The following is a 20,624-nucleotide window of genomic DNA, read 5'->3' on the forward strand; positions in this document are numbered from 1 at the left end:
AGGCCAGGATCCCAATCCAGGATCATGCATGTAATTATTATTTTTTTAAAAATAAATTCTATTTCTCTTCCTAGATTGTCAGCTCCTAAAGAGCAGAGGTGGCATTTCTCACAGGTCCTCGTTCTTACTAGGCACTAAATAAAAGCTGAAGGAAAGGATCAGGGTCAGATGCCATGTTATAAGGAGGGGAAGTCTTATGGGTGATGGCAGTGGCTGAGTTTCCTGTTTTATCACACATCCCGTCTGGATCCCTCTGCAACATCCATGAGTGTGACTGAAATCCCACTTCCTGTGGCGTCCTTACTGGTGGGCCACCTCCTCTGTACTTCTCTCCTTTTCCTGGTTCCCCCCGCACCTCCCACTTCTCCCAGGGGGCATGTTAACACTTCACCAATTCATTCTATACGTATTTACGGAGGATTTCAACTTGCCAGGCTTTGTGCTAGGTATGGGAATACAGTGGTGGATAATGCTAATGATAGAAATAAATAAACAAATCCCCAGCCTCTGCAAGGGCCTCAGGATCTCTCTATGGCCTCCTAGGGTCTCCAAGGAAAGGATCAGGGTCAGATGCCACATTATAAGGAAGGAGATGCTGCATGGCTGAGAGGCAGAATTGTCCTTGCTGGTTATGATTCTGTGGTGCCACCTGCTGGTCATATAGAGACACGTGGACAAGGTTACGGGTAAATACATGTACACACAAACTATTAAAACAGAGATGGAGACAGCTGTATACACACTATGAAACATACACATGATCACAAACAGGCACACACATGTGGAAAGAGACACAATCACATTGAGAAATTCAGGATCTAGCACAGTACCATAACCTTGGTAGGAGTCTAGTAAGTATTTTTTAGTCCACAAAATAAAATCCAAACTCTTTAGATCAAGTTTTTTTTTTAAAAGTTTGATTTAATTAATTACTTAATTTAATGGAGGTACTGGGGATTGAACCCAGGACCTAGTGTGTGCTAAGCATGTGCTCTACCACTGAGCTATACCCTCCCCCCTCATGATTTTATGATATTTACCATTTACTAATTTGCATTTTAGCTATTTGAGTACATGTGTTTTCTTCCTTTCTAGTCTGTAAGCGTCTCGAGGGTAGGATTTGTGTTTGATTCATGTTGTGTTCCCCCACAGTACCTGGTAGGTTGGCTTGCACAAAGTTGGGGTTCAGTAAGTGTTTGCTGAATGAATGAATAAATGATACAATCACAGACACAGAGAAAAACAAAGATAAGGCACAGGAATGAACATCTAGTTACGTACATTTCTCCATCCTTGCAAAAATGATACACATTTACATGGAAGCACAGAAACACATGTGATCTATGACTAAAGCTGTCAGTGGACACGTCCCTTAAGTTAAGCCTTTTATTATTCCTGTCTTTATTCTAATCCAGATCTTCTTCCCACTGACTGACTGCAATTGTCTCTTACCTCATCTCTGTTTCTAGTTTTTCCCTTTCCACTTTTCCGTTGTCCCTGGCCTGTACCTTCCTAAATTACCTCTTTTATGATACTATTCCTTAGCTCAAGAATTCCAGAAGTTCTTGCATGATAAACTCTGGAAAAAGCTAAATGCTTTCTTTTCTAAAGGGAAGGGAGTTACAGTTATAATCAGTGAGAAATAAGTAGAAATGGTTCCTTTCTGGGAGAGTTTGTCATTGACTGTTAAAAGAGACAGTCTTGGCTGGGGCCACCTGTTCTCCTTTCTTGCTGTCCTAAATGTGATTACAAAGGAGCTGCAGCAGCCATTTTGCAACCATGAGGGGAAGACCAAGGTGTTGCTCCTGACGTCACTGAGCAGTTGAACAAATGCTACTGTTTCTAGATTCCTTGTTTATATGAGAGAAATAAACCCCTGTTTATTTAAGCCACTGCAAGTCATGTTTTTTGATTGTTGTTACTTGCATCTGGATATAATCCTAATTCAAGGTTCTTAAATTTTCCCCTTCCTCTAATATCCACAGGATAAAGTCTAATTTCCTTAACCTGTATTTTAAAAACTGAGCCTGACGGATGAGAAAAAGCAGGCATAGGACAAGCAAGGGAAAGAGCTTTCTAGGCAGAAGGAGCAGCATATACAAAGGTCCTGTGGCAGAGCATTCATGATTCAGCCCCACTTTACTCATCCAGCCTTGATTCCCACTATCCCCAATATTCTTTTCATGGCCACACCCTAGCCCACGCCTCCATCATCTCTTGCCTAGACAATTTCAATAACTTCCCAATTTATATCCTTGCTCCCACTACTGACCTCCTCTAATCCAGTCTTCTCACAGCAGCCAGAGGGATCTTTTTCAAAATAAATCAAATCAAATGTCTTTTCTGTGCTTTAATCCCTTCAGTGGCTTTTTAAACTTTGACTCAAACTCAAACCCCTCAGTAAAACCCAAACTTCTACAAGGATCTGTAGGGTCAAGATAAGTCGCCCCCAATATATATATATATTTTTTTAATATAAGTTCCTGGAGTAGATGGGACAGTATAGCCAGGGTTGAAAACCTCTGATTTAAATCTTGCCTATTTCCCATCCTTACATAACCCCATCATGACTGTGGCTCATGTTGGTCTTCTTTCAGTTCTTCAATGTTTCCTGTTCAGAGATGCTTCCTCTAACCACTTAATCTAAAATTGTCCTCCTTGTCATTCTCTTATTTCCTTATTTCTTTCTTAATACTTGTTGCCATAAAAATTATATATTGGTTTGTCTTTTAAAATCTTTGTCTCCCCCACTAGACTGTAGACTGCAGAAGGGCAGCTTATGTCCTTTTGGGGATAGTTCACTTCTTATATTCAAGACTAGCATAGTGCCTGGTACATAACAGGCATGTCAAGATCAGTGAAGGAGTCTGAGAATTTACCCTCTTTAGGAATTGACAAGTTAGCTTCGTGCTAGTTCAGGGATGCTGGCAGGAGACACGAGACTCCTGGGTCACAGACAAAGACTTTGTTACTCAAAGCAATAGGAATGGCCAGTGTGTCAGCATTTGCACTGGTTCTGTAGGTCCTAATTCCCATGGGCGACATGAAGAGGTCCAGTTGACACTTGTACATGTAGTGGGTTGCATTACAGAAGAGGGGCTCTAAGCTTAGGGAACCAGAATAATTTTCAGAGGGGAGTAAACCTGCTTGACCTTTGCCTTGCAAGAGTCATCACCTTTGCAACACTGGATAGTACACAAACCTGCTCTTTGCTCCAGAGGGAGACACTGTCTCTGTCTTTCAAGGCTGTTCACTATACTAACATTCTTGAAAAGATAGTCAGAAACACCTAAATGTCCATCAATAGATGAATCAATAAAGAAGATGTGGTATATATATGCATATATACCTCTCTCTCTCTATATATAATGGAATATTACTCAGTCATAAAATGAAATAATGCCATTTGCAGCAACATGAATGGACCTAGAGATTATCATATGAAATGCAGTAAGTCAGACAGAGAAAGACAAACATCACATGATACCACATATATGTGGAATCTAAAAAAATGATACAAATGAATTTACTTACAAAATAGAAATAGACTCACAGACATAGAGATCAATCTTATGGTTACCAAATGGGGAAAGGGCAAGGGATAAATTAGGAGCTTGAGATTAACAGATACACACTACTGTGTATAAAATAAACAACAGTAACCTACTGTATAGCACAGAGAACTATATTCAATATCTTGTAATAACTTGTAATGGAAAAGAATCTGAAAAAGAATATATATCTTAATCACCTTGCTATACACCTGAAACATTGTAAATTAAGTACAATTAAAAAAGGGAAGACTAGGTTGATTCTTATTACTTAAGAATAAAGAAAATTATAAAAATGAAAAAAATAGATAGAAGCAAGGGAAGTTAGTGCCTTGTTTTGCAAGACCTGCTGAAATGGGAGAGATACACAGAGAAGCCTTTGATCACCCAGGCTTTTCTGCCTGGAGGCACTTTTACAGCCTGAGCACAGGGAAAGGGCAACCTGACAGAGCCTGGAGGTTGCATTTAGTTGAAATGTCAGAGGCTGGAGGTCAGGAAGGCTCGGGCAACTGGAATTTGTGGCACAGAGCACTAGAGAGAAAGAAACTATGCAGAGAAGAGCTCCAGCAATTTGCCTGGGTTCCCTTGAGTTCTGGCTCAATGCTAAGCTGTGCATGTGGCGGGTAATCTCCTACCAGGCTCTTCCTATAACTACTAGGAAGCTGTAAGCTGAACCATTTCCAGAGCTCACATCAGGTTGGGAGATGTTAGGGTTCCAAATGGCCAGAATGGGGAGCAGAGGAACATTCTCAACTACCTGGGCATCAAGTAGATATCTCAGGAGTCGGGTGACACTGGCCCCAGGGTAAGAGTACTCTAGTCCAGGTTTTTCAGCCTCAGCACTGTTGGTATTTTGAGGGAAGGCCAAATCTTTGGGGTATCTTCCTGTGTGTTGTAGGGTACTGAACAGCATTCCTGGCCTCTAATCACTGGATGACAGTAGCACCCTTCTGGTTGTGGCAAAATGCACTCCATGAAATGTTAAAGGAAATCCTTCAAACTGAAGGAAAATGATACCAAAAGGAAACGTTGATTAACACAAAGGGGTGAATTACAAAGCTGACAAAAGAAGAAACAAAAAATCTGAATAGCTCTATATCTATTAAAGAAATTCCATATATAATCTGAAACCTTTTCACAAAGAAAACTCCAACCAGGCTTCTCTGGTGAACACTTAAAGAAAAACCAACCAACCAACCTACCAATGTGTCACGAACTTTATTAGAAAATAGAGGAGGAAACGCTTCCCAACTCCTTTCATTGAAGAAGGGATTTGCAAGAATGGAGGCTGTTTTGGGTGGCTACTCCAGTTCCTCCTCGTCCTCCTTCATCTTCACAACCTTTACAATTGTAAAAGCCACTCTTAGCTTGCAGGCCAGATAAAAACTGGCCAAGGGACAGGTTTGTCCTGTGGGCTCTTGTTTGCCACCCCCTGGTCTAAAGCATTAGTCAGCTACGTGGGGTTTACTAAGGATTTTTGTGAGGCATAGAGAAAGGGGGTGTATTTCACATCAATCAGCAACAATCTAGTGATACTCCCATCAGACATTTAATTTTCAAATATTTGAGGATTTTCCAGGTATCTTTTTGTTGTTAATTTCCAGTTTAACTCCATTTTGGTCAGAGAACACCCTTTGTATAATTTCAAGTCTTTTAAGATTGTTGAGATTTGCTTTACGTCTCCTGCAAGTGATCTGACTTGCTCAATGTTCCACATGCGCTTGAAACAAATGTGAATTCTGCCGTCGTTGGGTGGAGTGTTCTATACATTCGGTTAGATCAAGTTCATTGATGGTGATGTTTAGGTCTTTTATGTTCTGAATGGTTTTCTGTCTGTTTATTTTATAACTTAATTATAGCCTCCAACTGTAATCGTGGATTTATCTATTTCTCTTTCCAGTTCTATCAGTGTTTTCCATCATGTATTTGGAAGCTCTTATGTATTTGTTAGGTGCTTAAAAATTTAGGATTATTATGTCTTCTTGGTGAATTGGCCCCTTTAACATTAAGTAACGTCCTTCTTTATACTTGGTAATATTTATTGTATTGAAATTTACTTTCCCTGGTAATAATGTAGCCACTATACTTAAAAGTTTTTTTTTAATTGAAAAATGTTTAATTAAAGTATAGTTGATTTACAATGTTGTGTTAGTTTCTGGTATACAGCATAGTGACTCAGTTATATATATATATATTCATTTTCATATTCATATTCTTTCATAGGTTATAACATTTCATATTCTTCATAGGTTATAACAAACTAGTGAATATAGTTCCCTGTGCTTTATGGTAGGACCTTGTTGTTTATGTATGCTACTATGCTTTTGGTTAGTGTTTGCATGATGTATCTTTTACCATCCTTTTTCTTTTAACCTATGTACGTCTTTTTATTTACAGTGGATTTCCTGTAGACAGCATATAATTAGATCTCGCTATTTTATCCAATATGACAATCTCTGTCTTTGAATCTGATTGTTGACACCATTCACATGGATCAAAATCTAACATCTTGCGAGTTGTTTTCTATTTGTTTTATGTATTATTTCTTCAATTTCCCCTCCTTTTCTGCCTGCCTTTGGATAGAGAATGTATCATTTGTTTTTTGTCTCCACTATTGTATCACTAGTTATGCTTTTAAAATGTTCATGGTGCCCTTGGGTTTAAATTACACGTATATAACTGATGGTAATTTTAGATTGCCCTAGGATTTAAACTATACATATGCCATTAATCACAGCCTATCTCCAAGTAATATTATGCCTTTTCATCTAAAGTGTACGAACCGTTGGGTAGTGTAACCCCAATTCTTTCCTTCCAACTTTTAGGCTGTTACCCTTTGTTTCACTTCATGCTCTAAGCCCACTATACTTTACTACTATTTTTGACTTAGATAGTCAATTATGTTTTACAATGATTAAAAATAAGAAAAGTTTTTTGTCTTTATTTCAATTTTAACTAACTTTTTCTGGAGATCTTGAAATTCTGTGTGGATCCTAATTTCTGTTTGGTGTCCTATTCTTTCTCCTTGGACAGCATGCTTTAACATTTTTTTTTTCCCGACTGACAAATCCTACCTCAGGTTTATTTGTACAAACGGCACAGGAGGACATGAGCCCCATGCAGACAGGAGCCCAGGGGTCACACCAGTCCTTCTATCCTTACATCAGTAGATGAAAACCTCTGTTCTGGAGCCTTTGTAGGGGCCTGGGCGCCTTTGGGAGCCGGAGCTGCAGCTGAAGCTGCGGCCTTGGTCTGAGCCTCGTCCTTGGCCTTTGGCCGACAGAGCCTGAGCCCCTTGGCGATGCGGACACGAGCACGTTTCCTGAGCTTGGGGTGAGCAGTGCAGGCAAGTCGACTGAGATCGCGGCTGCTGCCCTCTGGGATCTTGGGCTTGACTTCCTTGGGCTTTCTGAGAGCCTTGACAGCCTCAGCACGTGCACTCATGGCCTTGGTGTTGTTGGCCTGCGTCTTCAGGCCCCTCTTGTGCTTCTTGACAAAGCGCATGTTCCTCAGGAACTTGGGGTCCACCCCCTTAAGAGGTTCGTATCGCTGTGATTGGAGGTTTTTGATGCCGTTTCTGTGCCACTTTCGGCACTGGTTGTGTGTGATGTGGCATTTCCACTTGGCCATGTCTGCACCGGAGCCTGGAGGTCCCCCCGAATCACCTGGGACTGGAAGAGAAAGAGCTAACACTTCTGATATGAGAAACCTATGGATATTTTATTCTCTCGTCTTTGGTTTATCTGAAAATTTTTTATTTCTCCGTCATTTTTGGAAAGTATTTCATTGTGTATAGATTTCTGGGATGACAGGGTTTTTTTTTTCCCTTTTCAGCTTTAAAACATGTCACGCCTTTCTCTCTGGCCAGTGTGCTCTCTGATGAGACACCTGCTGTAATTCCTAGCTTTGTGCCTCTGTTTAGAAAACTGCCCCATCAGTGCTCCTCCCTGCATTCTCAGCCTCCCTGGCCCTGTCCTGAGCGACTGTGTACATCGTGCCAGTTGAACAAAGGCCTGTCTGCTTAGCTCATAGTTGGACCCCTGTCCTTTGTCACTTGAGCATCTGTTGTGGCCCTTAGTGGTCTGACTCCTGTCACTACCTGCCCACACCTCCGTTCAAGCAGCTTCTGGAGTGTTGTTTCTGGCCACACCCAGTACTCTCCCTGAGAGAAGTTCCAAGAAATGCAGCTAAAAAAGTTTTTTTTAGGGGGGTAGGTAATTTGGTTTGTTTATTTCTTTATTTTTAGAGGAGGTACTGAGGATTGAACTCAGGACCTCGTGCATGCTAAGTATGCGCGCTACCACCTGAGGTATACCCTCCCTGCTGTAAATTTTTTTTTTTAATTTTTAATTTTTTTAGGTTTTTGTTTATTTTTAGTGGAGGTACTGAGGATTGACCTCAGGAACTTTTTGCATGCTAGGCACACACTCTACCACTGAGGTATACCCTCCCGTACCCAGAAGTGCAGTTTTGTCCATTCTGTCACACATGCACAGGATGATGTCTGTGTGCTTGGTCTGAGGTGGACCCGAGGATGGAATCTGAAGGGTCCCTGCTCAATGCACTCTGGCCAGGATTGTAAGGTGGGCTTCTTACCTTTTTTTTTTTTTTTTTGGTCCTTAGCATGCACCCTCATCGAGGATCCTAGCTTTGTCACCTTCAAACAAACATAGGACATTAACTTTTATGTTTTTAGTTGTTCTTATTGGAGAAAGGGCTGTATATGTGTGTGTTTAAACCTGGCAGAGTTATTTTATTAATTCACTCATAAATATCTTTTACTCTGATTTATCTTATTTTATTTGTGTTAATAATTTAACTTAAGGTCCTTTCCATGTATCTAGCCTATCTGTGACAGTAAGTATCCCCTGGGGAGGCTGAGTCTACATACCTGTGGTATGAATTGTAGGTCACGAGAATGGAATATCACAGGCCTTCTGGGAGGAAGGGTGAAGAAAAATTGGGTACCAACAGGTAGGACCAAATTGGATGAAGGAGGGAGGGGGGACAGTTTGTGGTCAGCCTCTCTTGGTATTGACCGCTCCTCTGTGGGGTGGTGAGGACTTCCCCTGAGGTTGGGAAGGATTGAGGTGCAGGGTACTCATTCAGGGCTGCTCCCCAAGAACACTGTAAGGTGGCATTAGTGGACAGTATTCTTTGTCCTTCAACTTTGCCCAGGGGACCACTTAAAAAGTTATTAGAGAAGGGGCTGTAGTGAAATGGAAAGAATCAGGCTACTCTTTGGAAAATTCATGCAAAGAGTCATACACGCTGGGAGAGACCTTTACCCACCTCGGTGAGACTGCAGCTTTGGAAGCAGTGTGTACTTGTGTACCTGGGCGCCAGCAGAGAGTAATATTGGGGAAGCAGAAGACAATCTTTCGTTACTTGTGAGCTGCCCAGGATGCTGCCTGTTCAGTGGGGAGCAGCATTCTGATGGAGGACTCTCAGAGATGCTCCTGTGTCCTTAGGGTTCTGGCCACAACAGCTTCAGAATTCCCAGACAGAATGGACTGGGGGCCTGAGTGGGGTGGCAGAGGGACACGCATCTGGGGGTGCTTTGTGAATGCACTGTTTGTGCTCAGTTGGTGTGCCTATATGGGATGTTTTTTGGGGCACTGTCACTGCCCCTCATCCAGGTGCAATAATGAAAATAAAACACATTACATGGAAATGTAAGAAGACAAGTACAAAACCCATGCAAGTATTATTGGTAACTCAATTTACAGGGCAGCCATGTTCCTGTGAACCAATCCTTTCAGTGTTCAAGTCTCTCGTTACTATTTCATAGGCGTACTGCTCTGTGATGTAGCCGAGGGGCTGTCGTTGCCCCAGTTTAGAGCTGAGGATGAGGAGCTCCATGGTGACCACTGTGTAATTAGAAGATGCTTCACTAAAACGTAAGCTCCGTAGGACGGGGGTTTTTGCCTAGTGTTTTGCTTGGGGCTTTGACCATAACATGTACAGAAATAGGATGGAGGGGATCAATTTTAATCAGAAAATCAAATCACTCACCATTATGTAGAACAAAGATACTGCTTGTGTGTGTGCGCGCGTGTGTTGACACACTCTGGACAGTGAAAGCTCAGCTGATGAGAAATCCTCATACAGAAGCCACTGAATCAACGCTTCGTTGGTACCACCTCCCTTCCCTGGACTAGTTGCTTCTCAGGATGAAGGGTTGAGTTTAAAATTAGGGAGAGCCCAGCCTGAGGGAGGCAGGGCTGGGTGACTATAATGCCGATTGAGAAAAGGGCAGTCTAGCACAGGGCGCACACGGTCTCCATTTCTTACCTCTTCTTGCTCCACTCCTGAGGCAGCGGGAGAAGCTGGGTGTGATTTCTGTGTGGCTAGAAGCTGGGCTGAAAACGGTGGCCCCTGAGAGGGTGGAGGCTAGAACTGGGGCAGGGTGAGCGCTTCCTCGCCATGTAGTTCTTCCCTTTGGCCACTAGATGACAACACCTCCCTTCAAACAGAACCAGAGCCCCCTACCCTGACTCTTGACACAAATTGTTACTTACTCTGAGGACATCCAGCTGCCCTGCAGGATTTGGGGAGGGTCTTGACACCCTGACTATCAGGGAGCTATCTGTTCAATCAGAGTTTACTGAGGGCTTGCCAGGTGTCCCACCTGGGCTGTGGTGTTGTGGTGGGGTGGGGGAGGAGCCCACGATGTCCACCAGGGCTGCTCCTTCACCACTCCTGCAGCCGAGTGAGGGAGGCAGGAATTAAGCAAACAGTTACAAAACAATGAACTCATTTCAGCTACGGTGTTACGAATGATAACTATAAAGTGCTGTTGAGACCATATTAAGAGGAAGAATTTGATCTCATCTGGGCTGTCAGGAAAGGCTGCTCTGTTAATGAATCATCATGTGTCCTGACAATTCCCACCCCTTCACAGACCCTGTTACAGTTACCATCACACACCCCATTTTATCCCAATTTTATAGCTAATGAACCCCCCCAAAATCATCCCACCCTATAATCCCATCACAGACTCCACTGCAGACCTTAATAATAGACTCTATAGCATCCCCTGAACCCCCCTCACGTAACCATTAACAAAACCCTTTACAGTTCTTTCCCAATCTCCTCCACGCTCCTTGTAAATCCCATCGCTAACCCCTTTGGAATATCCCATCGCTAAAGAACCCTGGTCTTATTCATCTTTGCATTCCCGAAGCCTCCCTCAGACAGGTAATATGTTCTCGAAAATATTTGGCAAACCTACAACCAGATGGCTGAATACCCTGCGTCACATACTCGATCACAGGCCTGACATGGCTCCTGTCACAGAGCCGGGCATGCAGCCCCTGGACTAGAAAGACTCAGGCCTCTGCTGCCTTCTTCCTTTAGGGAAGGGCTGGGAAGGGAGTTGCTGGTCTCTGGATGCTCCCTCCCCCCCACCAAGCCCCAGACGAGCTCCCTTCCTCCTGCCCTCCCTCCACGAGTCAGGTCTGCTTGGGCATGGCCCCGGTTCTGCAGTCTGACGTGGTCCGTGTCACCCGCATCCTTCAGCGGTCACTCTTACCTCCTTCATGGAGTGCACCCAGCTCCTGAGGACGGATCTGCCAACTGTGCCCTCAATCCACATCTTCCTCTTCTCTCCTTCTCTGAGGGGCCAGAGGGCACAGGAGGGAGCACCCCAGGGCTGGAGGGGAGTAACAGAATCATCTCTCCCCGACCCGCTCCGGTTTCCCTGGTCTTTCTTTTACGGATGTAAAATGAACACATGGCAGCCTTACTCAGCAGGCAAGAACTGGGAGAAAACATAAAGCCTGAATCTAACTCCCTCATGTAACCAGTGGGGAAACTGAGGTCCAGAGAGCAGAAGTCATTGGCCCACAAGGTGCAGTGGCCAGGGCAGAGCCAGAGCTCCCATGCTCCATGCGAGTGTCCTTTCAGAGACCACCCTCTTTGTGCACATTAGCCAAGAAATGCTACTTCCATTAGGAAGGCACGTCCAACGCAAACCACTCTAGAGATTGCATTTCAAAGATTGATAGACATGGCTTTTTGCATTATCTGCTGTTTCAGATTAGCTATGCTGTGGCTTCATTCTTTAGTGCTGATATTGGGGGTGGGAGTGATGGGGGGTGGGGGTGGAGAGCCAATTTTGAGTCCCTCTCCCAGGCCCCAGGCTCTAGCCTGCACAACTAGTCCTGAGAAGGACAGGGTGATCCATCCTATATTTTCAGTCCGTCAGGAGATTTCATTGTTTAAACAAACATTTCAGCGAAGCCATCCAGCTGGGCAGTGATTTATGGCTCTGGCTGCAGTTTTTCCCCAACAAAGATAAACAATCCTGCAGCTCTTGGGACTGGGGCTGGGACTCCTGGTTCTAATAACTTGGAGCCGGCTGGACCACGCCAGCCATCGCCTGGTCTGGGGTTTGGTTAGGATCTGTTCACACTGGTCCTGTGGCTCAGCCACAAACCTTGGGGGACCGTGTTGTGTTTGGAAGCTAGAACCATTGCCTCCAGGGCGAGGGAGAGTGGCAGGCAGGAGAGAAATAGCACAGGACTGGGGCTTCAGACCCATCCTCCCTTCCAGGAGAGCAGTGAGCAGTGTTGTGCGTGGTGATTATCTGTGGTTTGGTCAGTAGCGTCTGTTCTTCTTTCTTTTGGTAACAGTATGTCAGTTGCCTCCTGTGGAGCTGTTTTAGGTTGTACGCTGTGCATGGTGCGCATAGAATCCATTCAGTCTTTGGCTCTGAGAGTGGGTAGGTGCTCAGGCCCTACCCAAGCAATGCTTTCCTGTGGTCACAGTGATTGGCTCGAGGGTGGACATCTAACCCATTAAGAGACAGAGAAAGTTAACGAGACCTTGGCTGGAACTGCTAGGAGGGAGATGGATGCCCTTTCTCTCTGCACTTGAACTTCGAGACGGTGTGGGAGTACTGTTGACCACCAAGCTGGTGCCGCCATTTTGCCTCCACAGGGCTCACATGGTTCCTGTCTGACAATGGAGCCCATATATAGGAAGTGGGGCTGAGGGCTGGGGAGAGGGGAGTGAGTGCCCGATCCTCCACCCTCAAGCCATTTTTTTGTTTAAGGATTGGTATTCTTCCACTTCCAACTGAAAGAATGTTAACCAGTGCTCACCATCTGACACAGCAGGGAGATAGACTGGGGAAGCCAGCTCCTGCAGCCTCCAGCCCGGCAGTCTGGATGTGGTGGTTTAGCCAGGGAACAGTAACTCCCTTGTAATCTGCCCCCCTCGCCTTCATCAATCTGATTATTTGTGTCTACAATTTATTTCAACAAGAGATTAAGGAAGTGTGGCAGATGCAGAGATCTGAGACACAGCTCACATTTTCCCTAGAGTTCTTGGTTTATTTAAGGCAGCTTGAAATGTGCATCTCAGGAAAAGAAAAAAACAAAGTGCTTTGAGTGTGCAAGGGAAGAAGAGCTCACACCTGATTGTTGGGGACTGGTCAAGACTTTGAGGGGAAGGGTTTTTGGGGATGAGTCTTGAAAAATGAGAATTTGGCAGAGATGGGCAGAAGGCCCTGCAGGTAGATGAAGTAGAGTGATGGAAATCAGGGAGAAGGGAAAGACTATTTAGAGGAACACTGAAAAGTTGAGTTGGACTGGAGACATTTGTGGGAATTGCTAGCTGGCAAAGTAAGTTGGTGTCTTCTAGGCAGATGCCCGTAATGAGAGGCTTGCTCTTGGTTCAGTAGGTGATGGGGAGTTACTGAACACTCTTGGGCAGGGAAGTGCCCTGATTGGAGTTACTCTTGAGAGACTTTCGGAGGAAGCAAGGAGAAATTGAATATGGAAAAGCAACAGAGGATGTGTTAAGGAGATACCCTTGGCTCATGCACAGGACAGGAGACGGGGGAGAGGGGGAGGCAGGGTCGGGAGGGAAATACAGGAAGCTGTTTTAGTTGCCATTCGCTCATACTTTGAGAAGTGTGAGGTTTCTGGAACGTAGCTTAAAGCCCAGAAGTCATAAAGGGAAAGGCTGTGCATTTAACTACATAAAAAATTAAAATTTCTACATGCCAAAACTGCCATAAATAAAGTCAAAAGACAAGGGTAAACTGGGAAAAATGTTTGCTACACAAATGACAGAGGGCTAATTTCCTAAATATATGTAAAGAGCTTTTGTATTTCAGAAAGAAAAAATAACAAGCAATAGAAAAATGGGCAAAGGCCACGAGTAGTCAGTTCACAGAAAAAAAAACACAATGGTCATTAAACATAGGAAAATACAATAATGACAACTAGTGCTTATAGAGAGCTTTATTTTTATTTGTGCATTTAATTTTCACAATAACTGTATGAAGAAAGCACTATTATTATAATACCTATTTTTCTGATGAGGAACCAAAAACAGAGAGAGGTTAAGTGAATAACCAAAGTCACCCAAATAATCAACGGTTGGGCTGGGACTTGAATCCAAGCAGCCAAAAACCAGAGTTTGTCCTCTGAAGCATTCTGCTACACTTCTTGCTCAATGTCACCTGTTCTAAAAGAAACCCATAGTAGAACTACACCAAAACATTATTCTTTATATGATAAGATTGGCAAAGTTAAAAATTTTGGTGGATAATTGGCAAAACTGGCGGGGGATCGATACACTCCAATATTGTTGATGGAAGCATGAACTGAAACCACCATGTTGGAGGCAATTTGGCAATATCTATAAAAATTTTAGATACACATTTGCTTTGACCTAGAAATTCCATTTCTAACAAAGGGAAACATACAGAGATATTTACTGCTGCATATTCACAATAGCAAAAGATTGGAAGCTAAATATCCGTCAGTGGGGAGATCTCTAAGACACAGTAAAGAAAAAGGCAAGGAGAGAACAGTGTACAGAGTGTGCACCACGTACCGATCTCCACATGCGCTGGCCTCTGGGGGAAGGAGCTGGGTCCTGGGTTAGGGATGAGAGGGAGCAAGTGTTTTCACTGGTATATATTTTGGTATTGTTGAAAAAGCATTTTTAACATGTTCAGGGATCACCTTTCCAAAAATAAAAGTTTACAATAAAATATAGTACTGCTTGGAAACACAACCGCAGAGTAAGGTGTGATTCCCATGACCCACCCAAGGTCAAGCTTGCCCACCTGCTCATTCCAATGGGAAAGACAAGTGGGCTGTGCAGTGGGGATTGCACACAGAACCAGGCAACAAACAGGGAGTTGGGGGTTGGGAGTTCAGAGAGCTTTACCAGCGAAGAGATCTCTTGCCAGGTGGTCATTATTTTATTTCTTTTTATTTACTTATTAATTTTTTAAATGGATGTACTGGGGTTTGAACCCAGGACCTAGGGCATGCTAAGCATGCACTTTACCACTGAGCTATATCCTCCCACTCTCTGGTCATTATTTCAAAATAAGAAACACACAAACTCGTTTTAAAAAATGTTTCATAATGAAGATTTATTTCCCTTCCCCTTAAAAGAAAAAAAAAAAAGACCTAAACTCACTTTTGAAAAATTCTAATCTGTTGCAGATGAACTCAGGAGAAAAGGATTTTACTCATGCCTAGGCTGAGTGGCACAGCCAGGGTGGGAGTCAGGGAGACCCAGGGGCCCGGAGTCAGCAAGCCCACCGTAAGCTGCTCTTCCTCGCCCCCGGAGGGTCTTTCATGAGCCCTACTTTGCATGACCATCACTTGGATGCTCTTTCTCCGAGGTGGCCAGTTTCATAGTCTCCAGGTGGCTCATGGAGGGCCTGAGCTAGGTTGAAGAAATTGGATGGGGTAAGAGACATGGAGGAGATTTTAAAGTGGGATGTGGGGACTTTGGGGATATTAGGGACAGAGGGAGAAGAAGAAAGAGAAGTTGAAAGAAGAGTAGCTGAAGCTCAGACAGCAAAGATGGTACAAAAACAAGGCTAGGAGGGTGCATTTTATAAACAATGCTGCAAAGAACATCTTTGTGGATTTCTTGGTGCACGTGTCCCATTATTTCTTTAGAATAAAATTTTAGAAGTTGAATGACTAGGTCAAAGGTTATGCATGTTTAACCTTTTGACATATATCACCAAATTGCACTGCAGTATGATTTTATCAATATCACCTGGGCAGTGTATGAGGTACCCCTTGCCCCCACATCTTTTGCCAGTCATTTCAGAGGTGATGAGAATTTGAGGGAGTTCATATCAGACCTTCTTCTTCTCAATAAAATAAGAGGCAAGATCCTGACCTGAGTTCAGAATGAGGGGCTCAGGGGTAAGACTGGGGCTCGAGGAGAGTGGTGCAGGTGTGGAGAATCAGGGTGAAAAGCCTCAGAGCAACGGCCCTAGCGAAAATTAAGCCGCAATTGGGAACAGGTGAAACCCAATGACTATTTACCATGTTGTATTTTCCTTAATTGCTTGCTCTTTAGGACTCCTTGCTCTGGAGCTGCTTTAATAAGGAATCCTGGTTTTAATTTTAAAAAGAGAATTAGGTGGACAATTCAATTTAACTATACAAACATTAGTTTAGTGCCTATTCTGTGCCAGTTACTGGGGATGTGAAAATGAGTAAGACTGGGGCCCTGATCCCAAAGCATTTCAGTCCAATAACAGAGAGAGACCTGGCTGTAAATTACATTGCAGTGTGACAGTGGAATGATGGGAAGATGAGCAGGTTACGGACCTAAGATGGAGGAAGGAGTAACTGCTCTGTGAGGGTGAGTGGCGCTGTAAGGGAGGGCTTGGAGGGAGGCTAAGTCTGAGTCCTGGTTCTAAGGGTGGGTAGAGGAAGTTCTATCAGTAAGATTAGGCAGGAAAAGTCTTCCTTAGATGCCTGCCGCCTGGCATGCCCTCAGTCTGCTCAGCCTGTGTGGTAACCAGGGTAGGTTTCATCCTCTTCCAGCTCGTGGGTAGTGAGGGCAGTTTTGAGCTGCCTCTCAGGAGGCGTGTATCTGATGGTGATGGTAGAGGGTGTTGAGGGCCCAACTTCCTGTTCTTGAGGATTCAGGTGTCCTAGGATATTGCGGGGCTGAGGGGGCAGTCACTTGGATGGGGAGAGAGCTGAGTATGGCCCCATTCTGGTGTGGAAAGAAGGGCCACTGGGGGACCATCAGGAAAGTCAGCCCGGGGTCCCTGGGCACTGGTGCTGCTCCCTTGGTGCTGGCTGGTGCCCAGAGTTGTGGGGGCAGCCGTGTCCCTCACAGGGGCCCTTTGCTGGTGAGTTCTTCATCCCATCTGCATGGGCCTTGCAGCTCAGCCCCCCCCCCCCCTAGTTCTCATCACCTTCCCTCCTTCTCCCCTCACCATTTCAGAGGAATCTTTACTGTTTATTTGTGGCGGGGCGTGTAGAGGAAGGGTGGAGAGAAACCCTGCTCTCACTCAAGATGTTTCTCCTAAACATTTTAACCTTGCTGAGACATCAAAGCTTGGATTTTCCTTTTTCTCCCTTTCACGTCCTTCCCTGGAGGCAGAGAGCATAGAGCCTGGCTGCTTGAAATGAGTTGGGGTGGGTGGTGGTGGGGTTTGGGAGGGCAGAAGGGAGCTCCTGGGAGCACAGAAGTTGGTCATTATGTCCAGAATGTCTCCTGCTGCGTTAGAGTTGTTGGCCTTGAGACCGGGACCCACCTGGTAGCCGCGCATGCTGCTTGCAGGTAATGCAGGGGATGAGAACTGCTTGGGGGCCCAGCTTGCAACCAGGATCTCTAAAGCAGCGTTTTATGTTCACAAGGTGAAAGTGAGGAGAAGGAGTGGGGTGTGCAGACCGCAGCCCGGGCACTACTGCGTGCTTTTGTTTTCCAGAAGGACAGTAGGGGCAGTTGGGTGTACGTGGGAGGTGTGGGCTTGGGGCCCCCTCATGTTTACTTATCCCAACATCAGTGCCTTGCGTGTCTGGTTACTTGGTTTTGCCTGCACTGTCTGCCCACTTCAGGGAGGGGTGAATTTTAGGAGTGTTGGTGATATATAAAAAGCAGGCACACGTGGTTAGGAGAATCACAAGGAGGGGGTGTTGTGGTATCCTGGATCTCAGATCCCTCTTTGTCCCGTTGACATGGAGGGACTCCCATCCTTGGCCAAACTGCACCTTTTCTCAGCCTCAGGCTGCATGTTGACTTAATATCCTCCTCTAGCCGCAGCCCGTGTCTGGGGCTTCAGGGGAGAGGAGCGTGTGACCAGCAACTGGGAGAGGAACTCACAGGGCACAAGAGGACTTCCTGGAGGCTGGGGGTGAGGGAGAGAATAAGGGCTGCGAAAAGCCACTGAGCAGAGAGGAGGGCTGATGAAAAAGACAAAGTCTGATCATCTTTTATCTTCAGAGCTTTTCATCTGAAGTGTGGCATTTAATCAGATGTTTAAAGATCCTGGAGAAACAAATGAACAAACACAGGAGCAGAGAACAGAACCCGGGGGCAGGTGCAGCGTCTGTATTACTATTGCAGGGAAGACAGGACTGGGAACTGGCTGTGAGACTGGCTGTGGGAGCCCTATTAGGCTGTCGTGGGCAAACGGGTCCTGGGAGAGAACTGCTTTCTGTTTCCTGAAATGGGAAGGGTCGGACCGGGCTGGGAGGAAGGGGTCACGAATCTCTGGAGACAGCAGGATCCAAATCCTCATCTGCCAGGGAGATTTCAGGTTGAAAACAGATGGCAAATATCTCATCACAAAGGACATCTGCCAGGGGGAGGGCACGTCCTGGGTCAGGGGGTCCACATGTCTGGCGCCAACACGCGCCACTGGTGGGTGAATGGTGGTCAGCCTTTCTTGGGCTCCTACTGTGTGCTCAGCCAGTACTGTCGTGACAACCCAGGCCTGTCACGTCGTATTCCAAGTGAAGGCCACTCCTTAGAGCACACCCTAGTCATCTGTGGATTCACCTCAAGACTTGGCAGTTTAAGGCAACAATTTATGACTATTTTTCACAGTTCTGTGGGCTGACCAGGCTCAGCTGGGTGGTTCTCGCTTGGTGGGGTTTCTCATACGCTTCAGTCCGATGTCTCAGCGACTGCAGTCGTAGGAGGGCTGGCTCACTCACGTGACTGCCGCTTGACCCTGGCTGTCTGCTTGGGGCTCAGCTGGGGGCTGTTGCCTTATACGTGGTTTCTCCACGTGACTGGCTGGATCCTGAGAGCAAGGCTTCAAGAAAGTCAAGTAGAGCTCGCAAGCTTTCTTATGACCTAGCCGTGGAGGTATGAGTGTCCTTTCCAGTGCGTCCTATTGGTCAAGCTCATTCAAGGGAAGGGACTTACACTCCACCTCATGATGTTGGAGCGGGATGCGGGCAGAGGCAGATAAGGAATTGATAGCGGCGTCCTTGAAGACCAGCTACCACTTGTACTACGGAGGACCAGGGCACGCTTAGAAGGGTTCGTGCTTGGTTCAATGCTTTGTTGCCATCACCTTGAATTTTTAAGTCATTTTAACTAGGGTCCCCGTATTTTCATTTTGCCCTGGGCCTTTGCAAATTAGGCAGATGTTCCTGTACAGCATCTGTTGTGAAGGATTTGTGCAGCATAGTAAGGGGCGGGGCAAGTCCTGGACTCCGGGCTGTGCAGTTGGAACTCCTGCCTATGGAGAACTTGCAGACTAACTAAGGACACAAGAAACACAGAAAGGCTCAAACTAGCAAGTGACTGAGCAGAAGTTAGGCTTGATCGCCTAAGGAGGGCCAAGGCGGGGCAGGGAGGGTTTTGCATGTTGTCTTGGGCTCATGTTCAGATTTGAAACCCATGCTGGGCAAAACCTTCCTTCTCTGGGGCCAGAAAAGCTTCTAGGAATCTTAGAAATGTCCCTTTTCTCTCCCTACTCTGCCTCCTCCCTCACCCTTATTCCCAGGACCCTTGTGCTGAAGGCCTTCTAGGGAGGGGCTTCCATATCAGGACTGGCTCCTGGGACGGGGGTAGGAGGAAGACAGGGATGTGGAGGCGCAGGCACCAAATGCCCTTCCCAGGCTGAAGGTCTTGTGTGAGTCACCGGAAGAGGCCTGCAGGAAACTGGGCCAAGGTGGTCTGGGTTTGGGAAAGGGGATGAGGGATGGGAGAATAGGGTGCTCTGGTCTCCTCTAAGGAGTGCGAGGGCGCCAGTGCTCTGGACAATCCCCCCTCCTAGTCCCCAGCCAGACCCCTCACTATTCCCAAAGGCACAGGCCGTGCCCTTTTCCACGTAGGAAAGGGCTCAAAGGGCCCTGGACCAGCCCAGCCCCTAACTAGGGCCTGAAGCCAGGCGGCCTCTGAGGGAGGCACCCCTTCTTTACAAACGAGGCTCAGTTTCCTTCAGGGGTCTCTTGTGCTGTGACAAATGTGCAGAATAACCTTCTGATTGTGCACGCTGACCATGCATCAAGGCAGCCGAACCATTCCATCTTTGAGAGGCCGAGAGGACTGAGGAGGATGCTGCTTCCTGGGGAGCTGGTTCTAATATTTCTCTAAAACAGAGACGCTTGTCACAGGTCCATCCAAGGCCTGGTGCGGCATCATTCTTGGCCGGTGCTGGCTAGTTTCCTATTGGCTGTCAGACTGGTTCCTTGACCTTCGTGGGCTACTCTGCAGGGACTATGTTTCCCAGTCTCTTCACCCTTTGGCTTCCAAGTAAGCTCACCCAGTGGGGGGCCCTGGCAGCAGGTTAGAAGGTGGTAGGAGGGAGGATGTTGGGGTATTTCTTTCTCTCTCCTTCCTAAGGTGTCTTGGGCAGAATCTGGGCTTCTTTATGGCTCTAGCTCACATCAGACGACCCCTCTCTCTGTGGTTGCAATTTCCCATTGGATGGCCCTGGCTTTGGGCTCTAGTGACCCCACTTTCTTTCTTTCCTGTCTCCCTCCCTCCTGCGGTCTCTCACATCTGGATTGGTTTAGCATCCCCGTGGGGCTTCTTAGCTCTTCCATCACCTGTGTAACCTCTTCTCTCTATCAGATTTCCTCTGACTGACGTCACTGGTCATCTGCCTTTTATGTACCCAGGAAGCCCTGGAGGTGGGAAAGGTCCTGTGACCCTGGCTCCAGATGGAGTCTGCGGGGCTCAGTTCCAGATGGATCCAAATGTTCTGTACGCCAGTGGCTGTGTTAGAAAGCTGAGAGTGAACCGAGAGGGCAGCGAGCCCGCTCCCACCAAGTCCAGGTCACTAGCTTCTCAGACCACCTTGCTGAGGAGGAGGAAGAGGCC

At 46.0% G+C, this 20,624-nt stretch overlaps 1 protein-coding gene across 1 annotated transcript; it reads right to left on the reverse strand.

The window, feature by feature from the left end:
• Window positions 1-6,689: 6,689 nt before the first annotated feature.
• Window positions 6,690-7,181, reverse strand: LOC105103575 (large ribosomal subunit protein eL29-like). The gene has a single exon (XM_064494205.1). It carries the CDS (start codon window positions 7,179-7,181, stop codon window positions 6,690-6,692), a length of 492 nt encoding a protein of 163 aa, XP_064350275.1.
• Between the last annotated feature and the right edge of the window lie 13,443 nt (window positions 7,182-20,624).

The sequence above is a fragment of the Camelus dromedarius genome, chromosome 15, assembly GCF_036321535.1.
Source record: "Camelus dromedarius isolate mCamDro1 chromosome 15, mCamDro1.pat, whole genome shotgun sequence".
Taxonomy (NCBI): domain Eukaryota; kingdom Metazoa; phylum Chordata; class Mammalia; order Artiodactyla; family Camelidae; genus Camelus; species Camelus dromedarius.

Coding starts and splice junctions, on each gene's coding strand:
- LOC105103575 (XM_064494205.1), bottom strand. CDS start 7,181: ATGGCCAAGTGGAAATGCCACATCACACACAACCAGTGCCGAAAGTGG.